At 41.1% G+C, this 19,991-nt stretch overlaps 3 protein-coding genes across 5 annotated transcripts in view; 1 reads left to right on the forward strand and 2 right to left on the reverse strand.

The window, feature by feature from the left end:
- The window catches only part of LAP3 (leucine aminopeptidase 3), a 12,839-nt gene extending 12,480 nt beyond the window's left edge, over positions 1 to 359 (reverse strand). Inside the window, exon 1 of the mRNA XM_085223418.1 lies at positions 170 to 359. Within this exon, the coding sequence (XP_085079544.1) occupies positions 170 to 349 (180 nt within the window). The 5' untranslated portion in view covers positions 350 to 359. The remainder of the gene's footprint in view (positions 1 to 169) is intronic.
- QDPR (quinoid dihydropteridine reductase) lies at positions 317 to 19,991 on the forward strand. 3 transcript variants are annotated; one of them, XM_085223420.1, is made up of 9 exons: positions 317 to 2,414; positions 5,947 to 6,011; positions 6,655 to 6,722; positions 10,254 to 10,346; positions 10,969 to 11,065; positions 12,706 to 12,846; positions 15,606 to 15,714; positions 17,046 to 17,129; positions 19,188 to 19,991. In XM_085223420.1, exons 3-9 carry the CDS (start codon positions 6,702 to 6,704, stop codon positions 19,291 to 19,293), a joined length of 651 nt encoding a protein of 216 aa, XP_085079546.1. In that variant the 5' UTR covers positions 317 to 2,414; positions 5,947 to 6,011; positions 6,655 to 6,701; the 3' UTR covers positions 19,294 to 19,991. The 3 variants fall into 3 exon arrangements, with proteins under 3 accessions (XP_085079546.1, XP_085079547.1, XP_085079545.1); XM_085223421.1 differs by having other exon boundaries at positions 5,947 to 5,994; XM_085223419.1 differs by lacking the exons at positions 317 to 2,414; positions 5,947 to 6,011; positions 6,655 to 6,722 and adding an exon at positions 9,971 to 10,145.
- CLRN2 (clarin 2) lies at positions 4,885 to 8,267 on the reverse strand. The gene is made up of 3 exons (XM_003205914.5): positions 7,875 to 8,267; positions 5,581 to 5,760; positions 4,885 to 5,158 (listed from the first exon to the last, which is right to left on the reverse strand). Exons 1-3 carry the CDS (start codon positions 8,125 to 8,127, stop codon positions 4,893 to 4,895), a joined length of 699 nt encoding a protein of 232 aa, XP_003205962.1. The 5' UTR covers positions 8,128 to 8,267; the 3' UTR covers positions 4,885 to 4,892.

A 19,991-nucleotide genomic window follows, 5' to 3' on the forward strand; every position in this document is an offset into this window, starting at 1 on the left:
GATGCGCCGCCGCAGATGAGATACAGCGTAACTAAAGGAACGGTCGTTTTGCGTCCCTACTAACGAAAATATTTCCAATTTGTAATTTACAAAGAGCTTTTTCTTCTCGGGCCCCCAAACGCGGTTCTCAGTCAGGATCCCCGAGCAGCGCGGCTCTCTCACCCCTCACCTTCCCGCCCGCCCCCTGGCTGTAGCCCCGCGGCAGGGGACTCCGCTGCGAGCGGCTGCACGGCAGGGGCAGAACCCGGGCCAGGCGGCGCGCGTCCGCCCGCCGCACCCACGGCAGCAGCATGGCACGCAGCCCCGCGCGGCGGGCCGACACCTGACCCCGGCGCACCGTGCGCCTCATCAGCCCGCGCCGAGCGGGGCGGGCCGGAGGGCGGGGAGCGGGAGGCGGGGCTCTGAGAGCGAGCTTCGCTGCGAGTATCGGGACTGCGCAGTGATGTTATCCCGCGACGGGCAAGGGTTTGCTTGGCAATGTGCCTTCGTAGCCCAGAAAGCCGACCGTAGCCTGGGCTGTATAAAAAGAATTGTGGCCAGCAAGGCGAGGGAGGTGATACTGTACCAATACGCTGTGCTGCTGAGACATCACCTGCAGAGCTGCATCTAGGTGTGGAGTCTTCCGTACAGGAGAGAGATGGAGCTGCTGGTATGCATCCAGAGGGCCACAAAAATGCTCCAAGGGCTGGAACACCTCTCCTATAAGGACAGGCTGAGAGCTGGGGCTGTTCAGCCTGGAGAACAGAAGGCTCCAGAGAGACCTGAGTGCAACCTTTCAGTACCTGAAAGGGTTCTGCAAGAAAAGACAGACTCGTTAGCAGGGTCTGTTGTGATAGCACAAGGGGAAATGGTTTCAAACTAAAAGAGGTGAGATTTAGGTTGGATAAAAGGAAGAAGTTTGTTATGATGAGGGTGGTGAGGCACTGGCACGGGTCACCCAGAGAGCTGGTCCTGCCCCATCCCTACACATACTTCAGGTCAGGCTGGACAGGGCTCTGAGCAACCTGATCCAGCTGCAGGTGTCCCTCTTCAGTGCAGGGCACTTGGATTAGATGGCCTGTAGGGTTCCCTTCCAATTCAAATGATTCTGTGATAACATCTTGGCATGAGTTCATTAGGTTCTGAGAGAAAGCAGTTATAATCCGTGCATTAAATTTAAACAACAAAATGCAACCCCAAACCTTCTCCCCCTTCTCCCCTCCCCCCCCAAAAAATGTGGTTATGTCAGAAAAATTCAGCTAGAAGTAGATGTATGTTTATCTAGCAAAATCACCACATGGAAAAGAAGTGTTGGGGTTTGCTGATATGCAGTATCATTGGTATGAGAGCCTTAGTAAGAGCAATGTCACTCAGAAAATGACTGATGGAAATTGCATCCATTTTTAATGTTAAATCATAACATTAATAAAGAATCAAAGCAGTAGTTAGTTCTTATCTTTGTTTATTTTGGAGAGGTTATTATAAACAAATAATAGTTTCTTTGTCCTTTGAGGAATGGCCCCTTAGCTTCCCTACCTCCTTCATGGAGCATCTCCATACTCTGCAGGGATATGAATGTTTTCAGAGCATTTGAAGTAGTTTTCTATGGAAGAATAGGATTTGATGTGTTATCTCTTTAAAGTTCTGGATGAATACTTCACAAATGGACGATAACCTCATAAACGTACCCACTTGGGGTTTAAATCTTCCAGAGTAAAAAGTCCCCCCAAAGAAGCCTTCATTTCCACAAGTTGAGTATGCATGTGATTAGGGACGTCTCTATTTGAAGTGTAGCTAATGTAAATCACTCTTTATATATCAAGTTCCAGATTTTCTGAAAGTGTTTTAGGATGTAAAAGGGAAAGGTGCAAAGGTCTAAGTGGTAACACTGGCCGTTGCTAACCTTAAGGATTGCTTTCTAATTATACAGCTTAACTATGTGTGATTCCATTTAACCTTTTTTTTTTTTTCCAACAAGGAACAAAAGGGCAAACATTCTATGTATTTTCCCATCAATATGTCTCAGCTGTGCTTAACTGTGACAACCTGTGCAGCTGAAATGTTAATTTAGCCTTGTTTATGTTCAATTCAGCTTGATTCATGCAAAGTAATACTTCTGTTCACTCGAAAGAGAACTGAAAATACTGTTTTCTCACAAGCAGTAATTGGACGGTAATGCTATTTCATCATTCAGCTCAGGCAGCTGTAACATCCCACAGTAAGATTCAGAAACGTTTCATAGATGTGGTGTCAGGCATCTTTTGGACTATTCCTGCACAGTGTGCTCCATTGTTGAGTAGATTCAAAACAAGATTCAAAAGCTGGTCGACACAGCTGTCCTTTTCTTACACAGTGCTCTCTCTTGGTTCTTTCAGACCTACTGCAACCTGCCAAGGAATCCAGTTCAACAGTCCAGCAATCTTGCCGTGACCCGAGTAAGTAGTCCCACGGCTCTTATTCAGTAACAGTTTAAATGATAGTTGTTGAGGAAGCCTTGGGGGCATTACATATTCCACTGGCAGTAAGAAAAATGTCTGGGAGTACATACACACTACTACTACTGAAAAGCACTGCCAAAGTTATCTTTCAGCACATTGCATCTCTTAATCTGCTTCCTTTTTACTTCCTAGAGAGAACTACATTTAGTGGAGGCTAAGTTGTGCAGTTATCTGTCAGTTCAAGGTCTTGCATTTCAGAGCCACTCTGAATTTTCTGTGAGGAGAAGGTGGTGGTACCACAGAAGCACTGTGCTGTTAGCACCAAAGGCACTGTCACAGAAGGGGCTAACCTGCTGCCTCCTCATGAACAGGGTATGGCACCATCCTCCTGCAGTTGTGACTTACTGTAGAGCTGGATGAAAACACCACTGGAATTAGAATACTGAAGTATGTGATATAAATTAGGAATCATTTTTTTTTTTCTACCTTATCGAGTCCTCTTTATGCTAAAATTATAGAAGTGCTGCAGACTTACCAAAACTTTGAATCTGCCTCTTATTTATTTATTTATTGTGCTCCTAAAAAAAAGAATGGCTAACACTGCACTGAAGAAAAGAGATTATAAATATCTGTTGCAACAGCAGGTGCACAAAATTCTCCACTCATAATCCTGCTGACCTTGTAGGGCCAAAACCAGAGGTGGTATAGCACACAGTAACAGAGAGACTGCTTAGTACAACTATAGATTGACTTTGGCATATGACATTTCCTTTGAAGCTGTGATACTGCCTTTCCAAATGCCTGCTGGTCATGCTGAGTATGTGCTGAAGATGAATTGAATTGTTTTAATTTCTTACCTCACACAGAGCATGCACATAAACTGCTGCAGCATTTAGTGGCTTGAGTCTGCTGTGTACAGTAGCAAAACGTATTTTATAAAAATATCAACTGAAAGTAGAATTTTCTTCATAAGACAGCTTTTTTCATTGGTCTTCAGACATAAACATAGTAAAAAGAGGGAGGAAAATAAGTATCAGGGTCAGAGATGTTAAACTCATTGACTTAAGCTGAGTTATCCTCATTTAAATATCTACTTAAGCAGCTTAGTCAGCAAAAATGTTAAATATCAGCTTATTCTGGTAACTTGTTTTACTGAGGGTTCTGCACAATTCGGTGATAAAACTAGTTATTTGGGCACATAAAACACAGTGTTAGGCACTACTGAAAATGACCCTTACAATACTATTTTTGTGAAGAGTTGTTTTCAAATGAAAAAAATTTTTTTTTTTTTTTTAATATCTTGAGCTGCTTTAAAAACACTTTGAATCCTACAAATGCTACTATTTTTTACAAAGAACTTGTCACAAGAGTGGAGTCACACAACCTGCTGGTCTGACAAAGTGTAACTGACTACAAAATAATTCATTGACATTAACTTAGATAATATCTTCTTTCATTCATTCAAAGAAATTCATAAGTTATCTGTAGTTCCTATTGCTAAAAAGGTAGTATATGTTCACTACAGTAATTAAAGGGGGAAAAAAGGACACGTTTACTGTTACATTCTTTTCAGCGAAATATTAATTATTTGTAGTGCAAGAACTGCTTATATGCTTGTCAGAACTAGGGTACTTCCTGGTACCTTCCATCCATGTAACCACTTTTATTCATTTTTGTCCTCTTTCATCATATATTTATTTTGCTTGATTTCAGACAGAAGCAGGTTGAAGATCACTAACATTACACTTTTCAGATTATCTAAAAGCACTGTTACTTAAAAAAAAAGATTCTATTTACTTTACTTCCAGAACTTGCAATGAAACCTTCATAATGCAGCTGGTCATTTATTCATAGCCTACCAGCATCCCATAAACTTTACTCTTCTCACTTCTTTACTTTGTGGAGTTTGATAATTTCTGTTTTTAAACACTGTCACACACTCTCAGCCTGTGCTTCCCCCTAAGTTTAGCCCCACAGATAGTGAGGTCTCCTTCTTCAAATCAGTTTACCATCATCAAATATGTCCTTGATGGCTCTCTTAAACATGTCCAGATAATTCTCAGAAGGTAATTAGCAAACATCCAGTCTTTTTGTTCTGTAATACTCCATGTTTTCAAAGGTTTATGCTGAACGTATTTTCTTTCTAAACAAAAAATACATTTGGTTTAGGTGAAATTATTCTTCACCTTATTTTTCTAAAGTATTTAAAATGTAAGTTTTATCAAAACTGTCAGCGGCATATATTGCACAAACAGCTCATTTTTGAAAATGTTTGTAGCATTTGTTAATCCTACTTTCCCATGTGTGCTAATTGCTGGTGCTGTAGACTGACCTTAAAAAATACTGCAGAATTGCACACTTGGCATCTTTACTCATGTCTAAGCCAAAGCTCTCCATCCAAGCCAGAAGCAGAAAAGCCAAGAAGCCATTTCTGACATGACAGTTCTCTGACCAAAGAAATCTTATGTAGATTTATTAGTACATGATATCTTCAGCTGTAACATTTGCCTCTTCAGTTTTAGTCTTAATTTTAGGGAAATTAATACAACTAATGGGTATTAGCAGCAAATTCACTGCATGTGCTGTGGCGCTTGCCACACAAATCCAAAAACAATCTTCAAACTGTTCTTCTAAGATAACAAATTGAAAGACATTTTCCCGAAAATTGGCAATTCTTTCTGTGAGACGGTGAAGTTTTACAGCAGCCATAAAGCCAGTGACTGCAAGAGCTATGAATCCACCTGCAACAGAACAAAAGAAGCATTCACCATTGCTGTCAAAACATTGTGGTTGTGCTTCAGAAAGACTTATTAAATACAAAAGTGAGCAAAATGAGGTAGACTTGGGCATGGTTAAACATCTTCAAAATGCTTAGCCCTTATTGTATGGCCAAGCACTATACCAGTGTTTGCAACAAAGTCCCTTTATCAGTGATTGTAAAGACCAACATTTTGCAGCTCCTGTAATAAGTTGACTAGGTACAGTAAGCTGAAATGCCATCTGACGCATCTGTTTTGGTAGATGAGATGAACTGAAACTTCATTTTATTCACAAATATTCAAGCCAAGGAGATATTTAGTAAGGCAAGAGAAGTTTTGCTGTTAACATTTTTTTTTTTTTTTACAAATGTGACCTGGTAAAAAATACTGGTAAATTATTTTACCTGCAAGGAAATTCCAAAGGCATATTCCTGCCGGACCCTTAATAGCACGGTAAGGAACTTTTATTGCGTTCAGAATGCAGAATCCAAAACTGACCAGAGAAAAGGAAATGGCCACACAAAGGAACATTATTATCATCACATGTAGGCCTGTATTCAGTTTCTTCACCATATGTGGGAAAACTGGCGAGAAAAAAATAATCTATTCAGCGTGTAATTTTTCTTGACAACAATAAAAACAGCACATTACGCTCATACAACAATTATTATACCTAAACTCAAATTATACCTAAACAAGGCTATTTTTAAAGAAGCAATCAGCTGGTTACCCTAACCTTAGTTCATTTTGCTTTATTTCTCACTGTTCAGACAAACAGGATATATGCTGCCACGGGAAAAATCCTTCACAGAGGACCTGTGAGTAAGGATTCAGGGTTAAGTACTGTTTTATTTATCTTGTTTTGTTAATGTCTTAATCATCTTTGTTTTCTGCTCCAAACTCCTCTTTTCCAGTCTCCCATTTCCGTCCTATGCTTTTAATTTCATCCCTTAGAAGACCAGAAGTCCCGTTCCCTTATCTGGTTCTTTGCTGCCTGAAAAGGTGTTGCTCCTGTCTGATTTATTTTTTCATGTGATTCTTCTTTCTCTCTCTTCCTACTGGCTCCGGTGAGATCTACTCTGAATTCATATTTCCTAATCTCACAGGTTTCACTTTTCAAATTCCCTTCTTGGTTTCACAATATAATTCTGTGATTCTGTGAAATAAGAAGCCAGAAACTGGCTTACTTTCTCACAGGAAAAAAACTGGCAGTAAAAAAGCAAAGTATTTAGCTTTATTATAAACCAGCATCAGGGTAGTTGGAAGGATTCTTTTGCTTCTCTTCCAAATCCATGAGCAGTAAGCCTGGTTTAATAAAGAAGAAAGAATCTACAGGAAGAACATTGGCGTGAGGGCTGCTGACACTTTCCAGCTGTGTCTGCCATGCACACAGACAAATGTCTGCTTCCCCAGCTCGTTCCCAGGGCTCGATTCAGATGTCAAAACATAAGCATCTCACACCAATTTATGTGCCTTAGGACTTCCAGAAAAACCACATGGGTCTCATATAGATGACGCAGTACGAATGGAACACCCCCAGGAGGAGGTGAGTCTAACAGCTCTGTAGTACTACCATGACTTTGATGCCAGCGCTGCTAAGTTTTCAACCTTTATAGAGCTATTAATGTATTTAAAAGGGAAAATCTCTTGCACACTTGTTTTCCTAACCACACAGCTGTGTCCACTGCAGTTAATGACCAAATTTTATAGTTCTAACTGGGAAAATTCTTATTAGCATAAGTGAGAGCTTTGTTTGTCCGAGAAGGATAGGATCACATCCTACAGATATGTATCAATACACTCCATAGTGATGGTGGAATGCTAGGCCTTCCTCTCAGCTTACACTGTAATTAATCAGGAAGTATACTAATGAGTCCAGAAAATTGTAGAAAGATTGAAAAGGGTATTGGCTACCTTTTTTTATCATTTTGTGTCACTGCTGCAGATAGGGTGACAGAAATGGGACTGTATTTCTGTATATCTTGCAAAGAAACAGCAGCTAAGCAGAGCAAGAACAACTTTGCTTTCCTACTTGCCAGCCACTTTGGTTACTGAAATGTGACTAGTCCACATTCAGCAATGATTTTTTTGTCTTCAGAGTTACCAGAAAAGAAGTTACAAACTTCTTCAGCACGTTAACAAAGTTAGGAGGATCTGCAATGGAAAACGTCTGCATTGGGACAGATGGAGAAATGTATTAATGTGGACAGCTATATACATCTCCACTTCTTAAAAGGAAAAAAATACCACAAGCACATGAAGAAAGCGAGGAGCTCAACAAAGAAGGCAACATTAGAGGCACAGAAATACTAAAGAGCAAAACTCATCAGAGGAAAGTTTCGGTTAAGGGGATAGTGTGACTTACAGGGTCACCCTGAATGTACTTCCTTCTATAGCTCAGCCTGGGATATAAGCAATAATTTTCACTCACTTTTCAAGACTAAAGGGAAACCCTCAGTCGAGCCCTAGGGGTTTTGTTTCTTGATTCCAGGATTATGGAACATAACCAGAGGAAAAAAACCTAGCGTGAAATGATAGAGGGTTTACATTCCCACCCAAATCCCAAACCATACAGACCACAAGAAAGCCAGTTTAATAATAATGAATTGCATGCTACAAGTTCTGCAAACAAAACGGAGTGCCTTTAGAGTTGAACTATAGACATTCAAGTTTGGGATTCAACTGCAACTGCACTTACCTGAGAATTTGGAGCGACGCCCACCCAGCCCACACTGGCGTATTTTGCCGCCTCGAAAGAGTCCATAATAAATTTCTCCAATGAACTTGACCAGCTCTGGATCTGTGGCATTGACTAATTCAGCTCCTGTTTTGCACAGGATCTTCCCGGTCATCCACTTCGGGGTCCCCATTGCAACAACAATCAAGATAAAAGATGCAAAACTTATTGCAGAAGCCAAGGCAAATAAAGTCTTTTTAAAACAGCCAGGCATCCTAGTGGTGTCAGGGAGTCATCTCCAAGGCCTCTCTGCAGCAATTAAGCACATTCCCAATTTTTCCTGATGCTCCAAAATCCACAACTGAACAGCAGGTATTTTGAAATACATTTCATTATATTTTGAAGCTCCAGAAATTAAACTGTACGGTTAAAAGTCAAGTCCAAAAATACATCTTGCTACGACAACATCCTGAGATGGTTGCAAACATCAGCTTCATTACCGTGCAGCGCCGTGGTGCTTCTTTCTGCGGAAAGTAATCCTATATCATTAGCAAAGCTAATGTTTCACCAGAGGTTTAATTGTCTTGCTCAAATGACATTGAGATCTATACCATAACCACATGGGAAGAAATTGAGGACTAGAATTGTATTTATTTAAGATTATTAAAAGCATAATTAGCTACAAAGCATTACAAGCATGGAAATCGACTGCAGAATTTTGCTAACATTTCTGCTGCGTGCTCCTCCTGGTGCTTACTCTGTGCCAGCCTAAATGTCACTGCTTCCAGAGCTCACGGGACTGCTAACGTGGCAGAGCACAGGTCTTATGGGGAGCACTGAGGGAGCTGGGATTGTTCCGCCTGGAGAAGGGGAGGCTCAGAGGAGACCTTATTGCCCTACACCTCCCTGTAAGGAGGTTGTGGACTGGTGGGGGTAGGCCTCTTCTCTCAAGTAACAGCGGTAGGATGAGAGGGAATGGCCTTAAGTTGTGCCAGGGGAGATTTGGGTTGGAAATTTAAAAAAAAAAAAAAAATGTCCTCAAGAAGGGTGGTGATGCATTGGCACAGGCTGCCCAGGGAGTGGGGGGGTCTCTGACCCTGGAGGTGTTCGAGAAACGTGGCGGTGTGGCACTGAGGGACCTGGTCAGCAGGCATGGTGCTAACAGGCTGATGGTTGGGCTAAGTGATCTTACAGGTCTTTTCCAGCCGTAATGATTCTGTGATTGTGCCTGCTCCACCTGCACACAGCCACGGCTGGGCCGGCTTCTACAGTTACTGCTACTCAAGGCCTGTAGATCCACTGATCGATTAATAAGTTTTTTTGATAGATGAAAAACTTAGCATGAGCCAGCAATGTGCCCTTGTGGCTCGGAAGGCAAATGGTATCCTGGGCTCCATCAAAAGAGGGGTGGCAAGCAGGGACAGGGAGGTGATTGTCCCTCTCTACACTGCTCTTGTGAGGCCCCATCTGGAATACTGCGTCCCAGTGTGGAGCCCCCAGTACAAAAAAGACAGAGAGCTGTTGGAGAGGGTCCAGAGGAGAGCCACAAAGATGGTCAGGGGACTGGAGCACCTCCCCTGTGAAGACAGGCTGAGGGAGCTGGGCTTGTTCAGCCTGGAGAAAAGAAGGCTGTGGGGTGACCTCATTGCAGCATTTCAATACCTAAAGGGAGTCTACAAACACAAGGGGAATCAACTCTTTACAAGGGTAGATAACTGCAGGACAAGGGGAATGGTTTTAAGATGAGGGAGGGGAGATTTAGGTTGGATGTCAGGGGGAAATTCTTTACAGAGAGAGTGGTGAGGTGCTGGAACAGGCTACCCAGAGAGGCTGTGGATGCCCCGTCCCTGGAGGTGTTCAAGGCAGATTGGATGGGGCCCTGAGCAGCCTGGTCTAGTATTAAATGGGGAGGTTGGTGGCCTTGCATGTGACAGGGGGGTTGGAGCTTCATGATCCTTGAGGTCCCTTCCAACCCTAGCCATTCTGTGATTGATTAATTAATTAATTAATTAACCCTCCCCACGTCCCCGAGGGCAGTAACACAACCGGCCGCTGGGACGTGCAGACGCAGGTCCCCCCCCCCCCGAGCCCTCGGGGGCGGGCGGAGCTCTCCCATGACAGGACCTGGCTCCGCTCCGCATGCGCAGGCGGCGGCGGGCAGGGCCGTGCTGTGCTGTGCATTGCTGTGCTGTGCTGTCGGCGAGCATGGCTGTGGCTGGCAGGGTGCTGGTGTACGGCGGTAGAGGGGCCCTGGGGTCCCAGTGCGTGCAGTACTTCAAGTCCAGGAACTGGGTGCGCGCCGGGCGGGAGCGGGACGGGGTGCGGGGAGGCGGCGGCGGCGGCTGGGCTGTGGGAGCTGCGTGCCCCGGGACCGGCGCTAACTGCTCTCTTGCCGCGCAGTGGGTCGCCAGCATCGACCTGGCCGAGAACGAGGAGGCCAGCGCCAGCGTGGTGGTGAGAGCCGCAGAGTCCTTTACCGAGCAGGCCGAGCAGGTGGGAGCGCGGGGACGGTGCCGCGGTTGCGGGCTGCAATGGGGTCCCATTTCCTCGCGGCGCAGGAATTATAACCAATCGCATTACCGGTCGTGGAGGAAAAGGTGCTGTGTATCCATAAGTCTCGGGTGCAGTGGTGCGATGCACGGTTCGTGTGGTTAAGGCAGGAGCAGTGAGAAGGCAAATATTCAGTTGTTCCTTGCGCTGTCATCAGAATTGTTGTGGAAGCGGCTCTGTGCAGATCTGGAGCTTTTTGTCCCGTGTGTTTAAACGGGACAGTATGCAGAGAGGTACCTTCAAAAAGAAATGGTTAATAATAATTAAAAAAGATGGTTTATGATGTAGGTAAGGGTTGGATCTCTTGATCCTGCTCAAATCAGTTACTTCCAGTGACATCACACACTGTATGATCTGTCATCTTTAGTTATGTGGTTATTCTGAGATAATGGATCCTTTTAATTTTCTGCAGTTGTTTAAATCGCTTTGTGTTGTATTTTTCTCCTCTAGTTACATAGTTGAGTAACTTTAAAGCAATCTTGATATTTACTTCTTTACATTGGTATTTACTCCTTTATCTTAACAGTCCAGTGGCTTCAGAATGTTTTTATTCTGTGTTTTGAAGGTGACAGCAGAGATTGGAAAGCTGCTCGGTGAAGAAAAGGTGGATGCGATCTTATGTGTAGCAGGAGGATGGGCTGGAGGCAGTGCCAAAGCTAAATGTAAGCCTGTGCATGTCAGTTTATATAGGAATGAAATCTCAGAGGAATTGTTAAAAATCATTGTTATAAAAGTCTTTGAGATCATCTTTCTTCCAGAGTCTGGAAGGAGGATGTTAGCCTAACAGTACAGAAGAGCTCAATCACAATGCATCTTAGCTCATTTCTGAATTACTGGGGCCTGTTACATTTTCACTGTTCTCAGAAGAGTTTTTTAATGCACCATTTTCTACTGGTAAATCTTGATGCACCATATAAAGGAGTGCAGTATTATTATCTGTGAACTAACTTTTGACAAGGCAGGCAGCTTCCATAAGACAGCGGCTGAGCAGAACATCAGTGTTGTTGCCCACTTCACTACGTTACTGATAAAGCTGCAGTTGCATGCTGCAGCTCTCTGAGCTGTTACTGTATAATCCAGAGCTGATAACAACTCAAGACTACTCTAGAGGACAAAAAAAGTCCATAGATTTACAAAGCTTTCAAACATGTAATATTCAGAGGGTAATTTTGTACTTTTCCTACAAGTATAGAGAACAATAGTAACAGTAGGAAAAGCGCCTTGCTTTCTGTATGGAGTAAATCTGTTAAAATATATTTTCCTCCCGTTTCTCAGCTCAGACATTATAGGCAAAATTTTCACCTATGAAGAGAATCTGAGAAGGCATGCACAGTTTAATCAAAGTGAATGCATTTCCACAATTACATCATATTGGATTGTAATAAATATGGACAGTATTGGAAATAGGGTGGTTGGTCATAACCCTGATTTATAGTAATTCTTCTGGTGGTATAGCAGGGTATCTTGGAATCAAGTGGTCAGCTTATCTCACTGAGTTGCTCATGCTTGTTCTGTGCTGTGTTCTGAAAAGGATTCTTCCTGAATGGTGGCTAGTCATTTTTGCAATACCTGTATGGAAAGGAGAAAAAACAATGACGAGTGCTTAAATTTTGCTTTCTTGTGAAGTTACGGGTGTTCTCCCTGGTCCTAATGGGCTGCTGTAGTAGAATTTGCTCTCTGGTATATAGAGGCACTAGGCTGCACACTTGGTATAGTACAGATTAATAGATTAGTACATTTATACCAACAGATTACTTTCACATGTGTTGTTCTTGATTTGTGACATAATCTGGTGATAAGAAATATTTTTGTTTAACTCTTTTATCTCTTGGAGTCTTCTTTCTGCATTCTAGTGGAGGTAACTGTATGCAGCCAGCAGGGAAGTTATGGAAAGAGAGATCATGCTGCTACAGAGTGAGAAGGAACTAGTGTGTGAATTTTCAGATCCTTGACATAGATGAAAGCAGCCCTTACAAAAATCTGAAAAATTTGGAAGTCTTTGAACTGAGTATAAGCATTAATGGGGAGCTAGTGGAACCATCCAATGTTTATATATTGTATTTTTTATTTTTGATAGAAAGCAGGTAATTGCCTAGAATACATGCTGTAGAGCTGGGGTTTGACACCCAGAGATGTAAAAGATATAAATTGGTATTTTACTCAATGTGTAAGTGAAAAATAATTGAAAGCATATCATTATAATACTTTGTGTAGTACTGTTGCACTATGTGTGATAGGAAGGAAACCAGAATTAGGGATCTTTTTTCTTATGGTTACTGTAACTAATTATGTTTCTAATCAGCTTTGTACAAGAACTGTGATCTGATGTGGAAACAAAGTGTTTGGACATCCACTATTTCCAGTCACCTAGCCACAAAACATCTGAAAGAAGGAGGTCTCTTGACTTTGACAGGAGCTCAAGCTGCTTTATCTGGAACTCCAGGTAAAATGCCGTCGTGTATGGTACTGCTGAGACATGAGTAGTGATACCTCTGTGTTAATCTGAGCAGTGTTGTTCATGAAGAGTAGTTTCACTTGCCAGTTTCTTAACATCCATTACAAATGGAAAATTGCTGCTGAAATACTTAAGGTAATTTTACAGGTGGCAACACTGAATTTCTTGAAGCTGGAGCACAAACAGAATCAGTATTTAGTTAGTAGTTGATATGCATTGGTGAAATGAACTTGGCTAATATAGAATACAGTAAAAAATAATTTGGAAAATAGTGAAGAATAAAAGTACACAGCAAGCTGTAAGCGTAGTGCTTAAATGAAGTTAAATCTCTTATTTGCTTTCTAAAAAGTAAAGTCCCTCGCTGCCCAGTTTTTCTGCTAGTGATGACTCAGCTGATTCTATTAAATGTGCTTGTCCTGTTTGTGTTCTGATTCCAGTCCATTCGCTTCAGGCGCAGATAAGCTTGTTGACCTTTAGCTTCGCCCTCCAACTTATTTAGAACAAACTTTTCTAAGTTTTTTTTTTTTTTTTTTTTAAATCTCACTCCCATCTGCATGGGGAAAGAAATCTGGGAACAATTTAAAAGAAAAAGGCACACAAGTCCACAGGCAAGGAAAGTTTTTTGAGACAAATGCTTTTATTTCATTTCCCAATTTACTTGTGTGACTTAACAATACTTTGATGAGACATGGCTACTAACGCTGTAAAGCACATTATAAAATTAATGAATATTCCTGAAAGCCACATCTAAAGTGGTTCAGGAGAAATAAGCTGTGTTTTCTAGTTAATGATTTACTTTCTAAGTTTACAGCTGCATCTGGTATGGTCTGAAGATAAAAGGCTTATTTTATGTGTATAAGCAGATGCATAATTTACTGTCTACTATTGACTGACCATCTACAAATGAAATCTTGTGAACTTTGGCAAACTTTCATAATGTCTTTTGGTTCTTTTTGGGAGGTAGGGACCACAACAGAAGAATCAGTGATTTGCTTTCATGTTTTCGACTAACAGTTTTCAATGAGTCTGGATTAAAAAAAAAATAATAATAATAAAAAATAAAAACAGCAGTGCTTTGGGCAAACACATGCAGCTTATTAACTTCAGGAAGAATTGGGAAAGAATTGTTACTCAACTTTTGCAAATATGACTTGCTGGCTTGTTGTTTCCAGCCACTAAGGAAGGAATCCTCTTTTTCTTGTTTGCTCTTCCTGTGATTTTTCTTTTTCTGTGTGAAAATGTTGACTCATTCAATGCAAATTGAAGAAAACTGAAAATAATACAATAGCTACAGTAAGTAGTTCAACAGTGATGGCTAAGAAACATAGAAAAGGTTTAAGAAGACTTGGTATTTGGTTTACAGAAGAGGGGAATATGATAGATTTTACAGTAAAATAAAATGAGGTAGCTATTGCTAAGAGTGATTCCTCCTAATAAATGTGGATATTATACAGTATATCTAATTGAATATAGCAGAAACATTTATGTAATGCAAAATTATCTTTATACCTTCATTGCAGAATGCTTCCTCAGGTATTGTACAAAGATGTGGAAAGTCATCCAGTTGGAGTAGACAGAATACATTTATCTTTTTCCTATGTGCTTAATCATGTCTAGGCTGCTTGGCAGACGTGTACCATGAAAGAGATGAGATCTGGAGCACCTTGATTGTCCAGCTCTTGTACTTGAGCAGTACGCTGCATGCTCCCATTCCCATACATCTTCCACTGCTGAGTACTGGCTGTCTAAAAAGCAGCAGTGCTCCAACAGAATCACAGAATGGCCAGGGTCGGAAGGGACCTCAAGGATCATGAATCCCCAACCCCCCTGCCACATGCAGGGCCATCAACCTCTCCATTTAACACTAGACCAGGCTGCCCAGGGCCCCATCCAATCTGCCTTGAACACCTCCAGGGACAGGGCATCCACAGCCTCTCTGGGCAGCCTGTTCCAGCACCTCACCACTCTCTCTGTAAAGAATTTCCCCCTGACATCCAACCTAAATCTCCCCTCCCTCAACTTAAAACCATTCCCCCTTGTCCTGCAGTTATCTACCTCTACCCTTGTAAAGAGTTGATTCCCCTTGTGTTTGTAGACTCCCTTTAGGTATTGAAATGCTGCAATGAGGTCACCCCGCAGCCGCCTTTTCTCCCAAAGAAGCTGGATTTACATGCAGGTTGTTTAGTTGCTTTCTGCCAGGTCTGGGTTTTCTGCTTGTTAGTTTTTTGTAGCTTTCTCCAGAGGGCCTGTTAGAATTAGGATGCTGCTGCAATGAATTACTGTTCTGGAGAGAAGTGTGCTGTATCTGCTCAGGTCCAGACCTGTAAATACTTCAATCTTGTGCTCAAAACTAACAGGTGATTGCTTGATTAAAGTCACTGAGTCTCTTCACACTTAGAAAACAACAAAACTTAACTAGTAAGGTTAACTCTGTTGGTCCTTCAGGGTATGTTCTGAAGTGTTAATTAAATATATTGAAAGCAGTGTTTGTCAGTTCTGTAATGCTCAAAGCTTTTTTTATTGTTCCTGGATGCCTATTAGGATTTTGTTTGGGTTTGCTTTTCTTTTTGTAAATTCAAATGTTATTTTTTCTTTAATTATATTTCTTTATGTTTTAAATCTGATTCTGTTCTGGCTATGGTGATTTAAAACTTACCATTAATTAAATAATGTGAGTTTGTGTCATACTACTGATGATATTGAGAACTGTGCTTTAGTTTCCCTGTTTTTTTTTTTTTTGTTGCTAGGGATGGTTGGCTATGGCATGGCTAAAGGAGCAGTGCACCAGCTGTGTCAGAGCTTGGCTGGTGCCAATAGCGGCTTGCCATCTGGCTCTGCTGCTGTTGCTATTTTACCGTAAGTGCTTGAATAGTTACCTCTGCCTGCATTGTTTTATTACTGCTGTAACCTAGTGTTCCACTGGTGTGGTTGTGATGTCCTGTCCACGCTACTCCAATAGCTTAGACTGAGAAGTGTCTTGAACATCTGAAAGTAGCAGTGCGCAAAAGTTGTCCTAACAGTGAGTAACTTTTTTTTCTGTTGCTGTGCAAAATAGTAGTGGGTGTTAGGGTTAAAATCTGATTCAGCTTTAAACATTCTAACAGTAGCCAGCTATTAACATGTAACTTTTTCAGTACAGTCAGAAGATGAGAAGGACTGTTCAGGCAATTTTAGACTTAGTTGTGTGGTTATAGCAAAGAAAGGATTACTGGACGAGTTTTTGCTTGGATGAAGATATGAAAATTTTCAACAGAAGCACCTGGGATTGATCAGTAAAAATTAGTCACTTTGAGGTTCTGCAAGAAATAGAAATCTAGCTTGTATTTGCCTGTCATAGCTATCTTTTTGATGCTTTGAGAAAAGTTAGTAAAAATGAGTGGACCGGTAGGTCTTCACCATATCAAAGTCCATTGGTATTGCTGCAAGAATTATTTATCTTGCCAGGTCCATACCTGGAGCCAAAACTTAAGACTAAACAGTTCTGTATTGGCTATTTGGAATGTTGCCCAAAATCTAGCTGCATGTTTTCCTCGTACATTTACTGTTATACACACTCCTTCAGGTCAGAAAGCAACAGCTCTGAGAGTGCTAGGATCACTAATGCAGTGTTCTACAGAGCTTTGCAGACAGGCAGACACCAAGAACACTGCACTTTTGGCCATTCTGGATTTGCACGGGTCTCATGCAAAACTCTATGCTTCAGTGAGTTCTTGGGAGTAATTATATTCTGCATTGTCAACAGCATAGCAGTAAGACAGTTCTGAAGACTTCAGCCTTTAATATCATCAAAGTCAAAACGTATTGGTCCTACGCACTCAGTTGAGCGAGCTGCAAGTGCAGAGATTGAGGGCAATAGTGGTAGGGCACGTGCTGTGTGACACACATGGGCAAGAATATTAGTGCTACAGACTGTCTGCATGAGAGAGGCTGGGAGGCAGCTGTGTGCTAAGTGATAGGCCTGGTGGGCTGGATGTCATCAGCAAGGCAGGGAGCTAAGGGGTTATAGGCTCTAGCCTTTGATGTACATTGAAACTGATAGTTATATGCTGTTAACGTGTAGAGAAAACAAGGGAGATCTGTACTGCATGGTATAAAATTCAAGCATATGTTACAGCAATGAAAAGAAGCAGGTGGCTCTTATCAGAAACATGATGAATAAATCAAGGTTTACCTTGTTTTAATCACAGAGTTACCTTGGATACACCAGCGAACAGGAAATCAATGCCTGATGCTGATTTCAGCTCTTGGACATCCTTAGAATTCATTGCTGAGTGAGTATGCGTGTGATAACTAAGCAATTCTTACTGTCACTTTTGCTGTTTCATTTTCCTGCCTGCTCTTTCTAAATGGCTGTCATGGATTTGGGCCTTTTTTCCCATAATTTCCCTGATTCTATAGATCTCCAGATGACGTTGGGCCTACTGTGCAAACTTCTAAAAAGGAAAAAATTAGCCCAGCTCCATCAACTTCAGCATCTCTACATCAGTTACAATGATAAGATGGCCTTAAGCAGTTGAAATCCAGAGTAAAAGGCTCTAGACAAATTAAATTGCAGATGCAGGAGTCAGTAGTTTAGCTTAAAGGTAAACTGCAAATAAGCATGTAAACTTTGACGTTGTTTATTTGTTTTGATATTTTTTATTGCCCAATCTCTGGTGTGTTAATCCACTTCTTAAAGCTGGAAAAATTCCTAGTTTTGTTTAGCATAATTCAGTCAGAGGTTTTCTTGTTTTTTTTTTTTTTTTGTTTGTTTGTTTGTTTCTTCTGTTATCCACAAAGGCTTGTCCTGCATAATGTTGCAAAATGCAGAAATTTCAGCTGTAGCTTATTGGACAACAGGCTGAGACTAAAAGACTTACTGTGTCTATTTGCTCTCAGAGAGGGTATGTAAGTACTGCCTTCTGTGAGGAAATGGGGACTAGCAAAGATTCTGCTGAGGTTGGTCACATAAAAGCAGAAAAGCACGGACGCAGTTGTCTTGCCTTTTTGAGGACAGATATATCTGCCTTCACACACTGTAGACGACAAAATGTCTTTACTCTTACAAATTTAAAAGCTTTTAAAACTGACACTGAAATAACATTCACCTTATCACCTTCTGCTGATTGCTCAGAGAGTAGTTTAGTGTTGACATTTGATTTCTTCATGATGTGATTTTTTTTTTTTTTTTCAGTTGCATGTCAAAGTGGAAAATAGTTTTTGGTGCAAGCAGTCCGTGCAGCTGTTCAATGTGGCTATTTACAAGGGTCCAACCACTTGATTTCACTTAGTTTAAAAATGTTCAAAAAAAGGTTCTGTATTGTAAAAGCCCTAACATCTGTCTATGCACAAATTAACTGTTAACTTCTAAAGATCATTTTCCTTGTGGGACAATTAGGTTGAATGTTCTGCTTTTTTTAGCTTCTAATTCTCTTAACTTTAAATCTAGCTTTGAAAACTGACAGTTTCACTGGTGTTGGAGAGAATAATCCCAGTGGTGTTAAACATTGGTAACATTTCCATCTCAGGAAGGATGTTTCTCATATCGTGTTTGCATTTTGAGGTTTGCTGTATCCTGGAAACTACTCTGTCAGGTGGCAGCATGTTCCAGAGTGGTAGCTACTAAGTCTGCAATGACAGAAAGGTTGATAGACCTGAAAAATATATTTTTTATTAATTTTGTTAAGCAGTGCTCTGGTGTGCTGTCAGAATGAGCCCATCTTACTTGGCATATTTTGGATATCTTAAACTTTCTGTGCTTCTGCTAAGACTTCTCTTCACAATTAAGACACCCTATTGGCAGAATAATGGGTTAAGAAAGAAGAACTTGAAAAGAAAGGGTACTTGCGTAGGCTGAAAAGTAAGGGATGTATGAGGAGAGAATAGAAATAGAATACAGAGATATGGGGACGAAAAACAATCATTTAACCTGTAACTTTTAATAGCTCCAAGGTTTACCAATCCTATTTTAGCCATAAGTCTGTGTTTATGATGTATGCTATAAAGGCAACTGATATAGCTCCTTCCTCTCTCTTTCAGTGTATTTACTTTTTCAACTTGGGCAAACCTTTGATATTTTAAACACCTGGCCTTTTCCTTTGAGGTGTTCTGAAAATCCCGTGTGTGCTCTATAGGGCTTCTGATTTCTCCAAATCCCCATCTGACTGAAGTTCTGAATGTGATGATCACGTTGGCAGCGTTTGATGTAATGTAGAAATTGCTACAGGGGGGCAGAAAAAAAAAAGGAAAATAATTGGGCCTTTATTTTATACTTCCTGTCGATGTGTCTGATGGAATTTTTATTTATTTTTGTCCTCCCCATCCTATTTTATCTGTTTATTTAAAAATAGAACCTTTTATGACTGGATAACAGGAAAGAATCGACCAAACTCAGGGAGTCTAATCCAGGTGATAACTGCACGAGGGAAGACTGAACTCGTTCCAGCACATCTTTGATGTCGGATGCTTAAGACAGTGGAACTTCAGCAAAGGAGAAGCTATGGAAAGTCTGTCTGCCAGCATAATTTGAGTGGCCGTCTGTATCCAGTGATTGTAACGATGTCATTATTGGAATCAAATTTCAAGTAGTATTTTGTGCTGTCCATTGTGAGCTATCTGCGCTTATTTACCAGAAAGTATCATGCATTTGTCTCTGAATTGAAGCTGCAGGCTTTGGAGTCTGTAGACGTCCTAAATCCTGAGCATTATATGGTCATTTCTCTGAAATGGGAATTGCATTAATGTTGTGTAATCTCATATGTAATGGTTGGATACTTTTCTCAGTCAGCCCTTCCAGCAACTTACTGTGAATCTGTCAGTTGTCTTTTCTTTCTCTGTCTGGGAATATAGCTCTACCCCTGCTATTATGTTGGCTGTAATTATAGGAAACACTGTCATCGTATGTCCTAGTCTTCTAACACTTTTCTTCTATATGTTCTGCTGGAGTTAATGGAACTGTATAGGGATTACTAACTTGAGAAGGAGTTCCTAATTTGCCTTACAGTTTATAAATTGCTATCAGGCCTACAGTTGTAGGATAAAACAGCGGTTTTGCCAAATGCCTTTGTGTTAGTACATAAATACTAGGAAAAAGTGTACACTTCTATTTGAACATGAATATTTTGTGCTAAATAAATGTATATTGTTTTACATAT

The sequence above is a fragment of the Meleagris gallopavo genome, chromosome 4 (genome assembly GCF_905368555.1).
Source record: "Meleagris gallopavo chromosome 4, MGAL_WU_HG_1.1, whole genome shotgun sequence".
Classification (NCBI taxonomy): Eukaryota; Metazoa; Chordata; class Aves; order Galliformes; family Phasianidae; genus Meleagris; species Meleagris gallopavo.

Bases quoted from the DNA above. Each gene is read 5' to 3' on its own strand.
- CLRN2 (XM_003205914.5), bottom strand. From the start codon at position 8,127: ATGCCTGGCTGTTTTAAAAAGACTTTATTTGCCTTGGCTTCTGCAATA. The intron at 5,761-7,874 runs GTAAGTGCAGTT...TTTTCTCGCCAG, and splicing joins GCGTCGCTCCAAATTCTCAG to TTTTCCCACATATGGTGAAG. The intron at 5,159-5,580 runs GTAAAATAATTT...GTTCTGTTGCAG, and splicing joins CCTTTGGAATTTCCTTGCAG to GTGGATTCATAGCTCTTGCA.
- QDPR (XM_085223419.1), top strand. From the start codon at position 9,993: ATGCGCAGGCGGCGGCGGGCAGGGCCGTGCTGTGCTGTGCATTGCTGT. The intron at 10,347-10,968 runs GTGGGAGCGCGG...TGTGTTTTGAAG, and splicing joins TTACCGAGCAGGCCGAGCAG to GTGACAGCAGAGATTGGAAA. The intron at 15,715-17,045 runs GTAAGTGCTTGA...TTTTAATCACAG, and splicing joins GCTGCTGTTGCTATTTTACC to AGTTACCTTGGATACACCAG.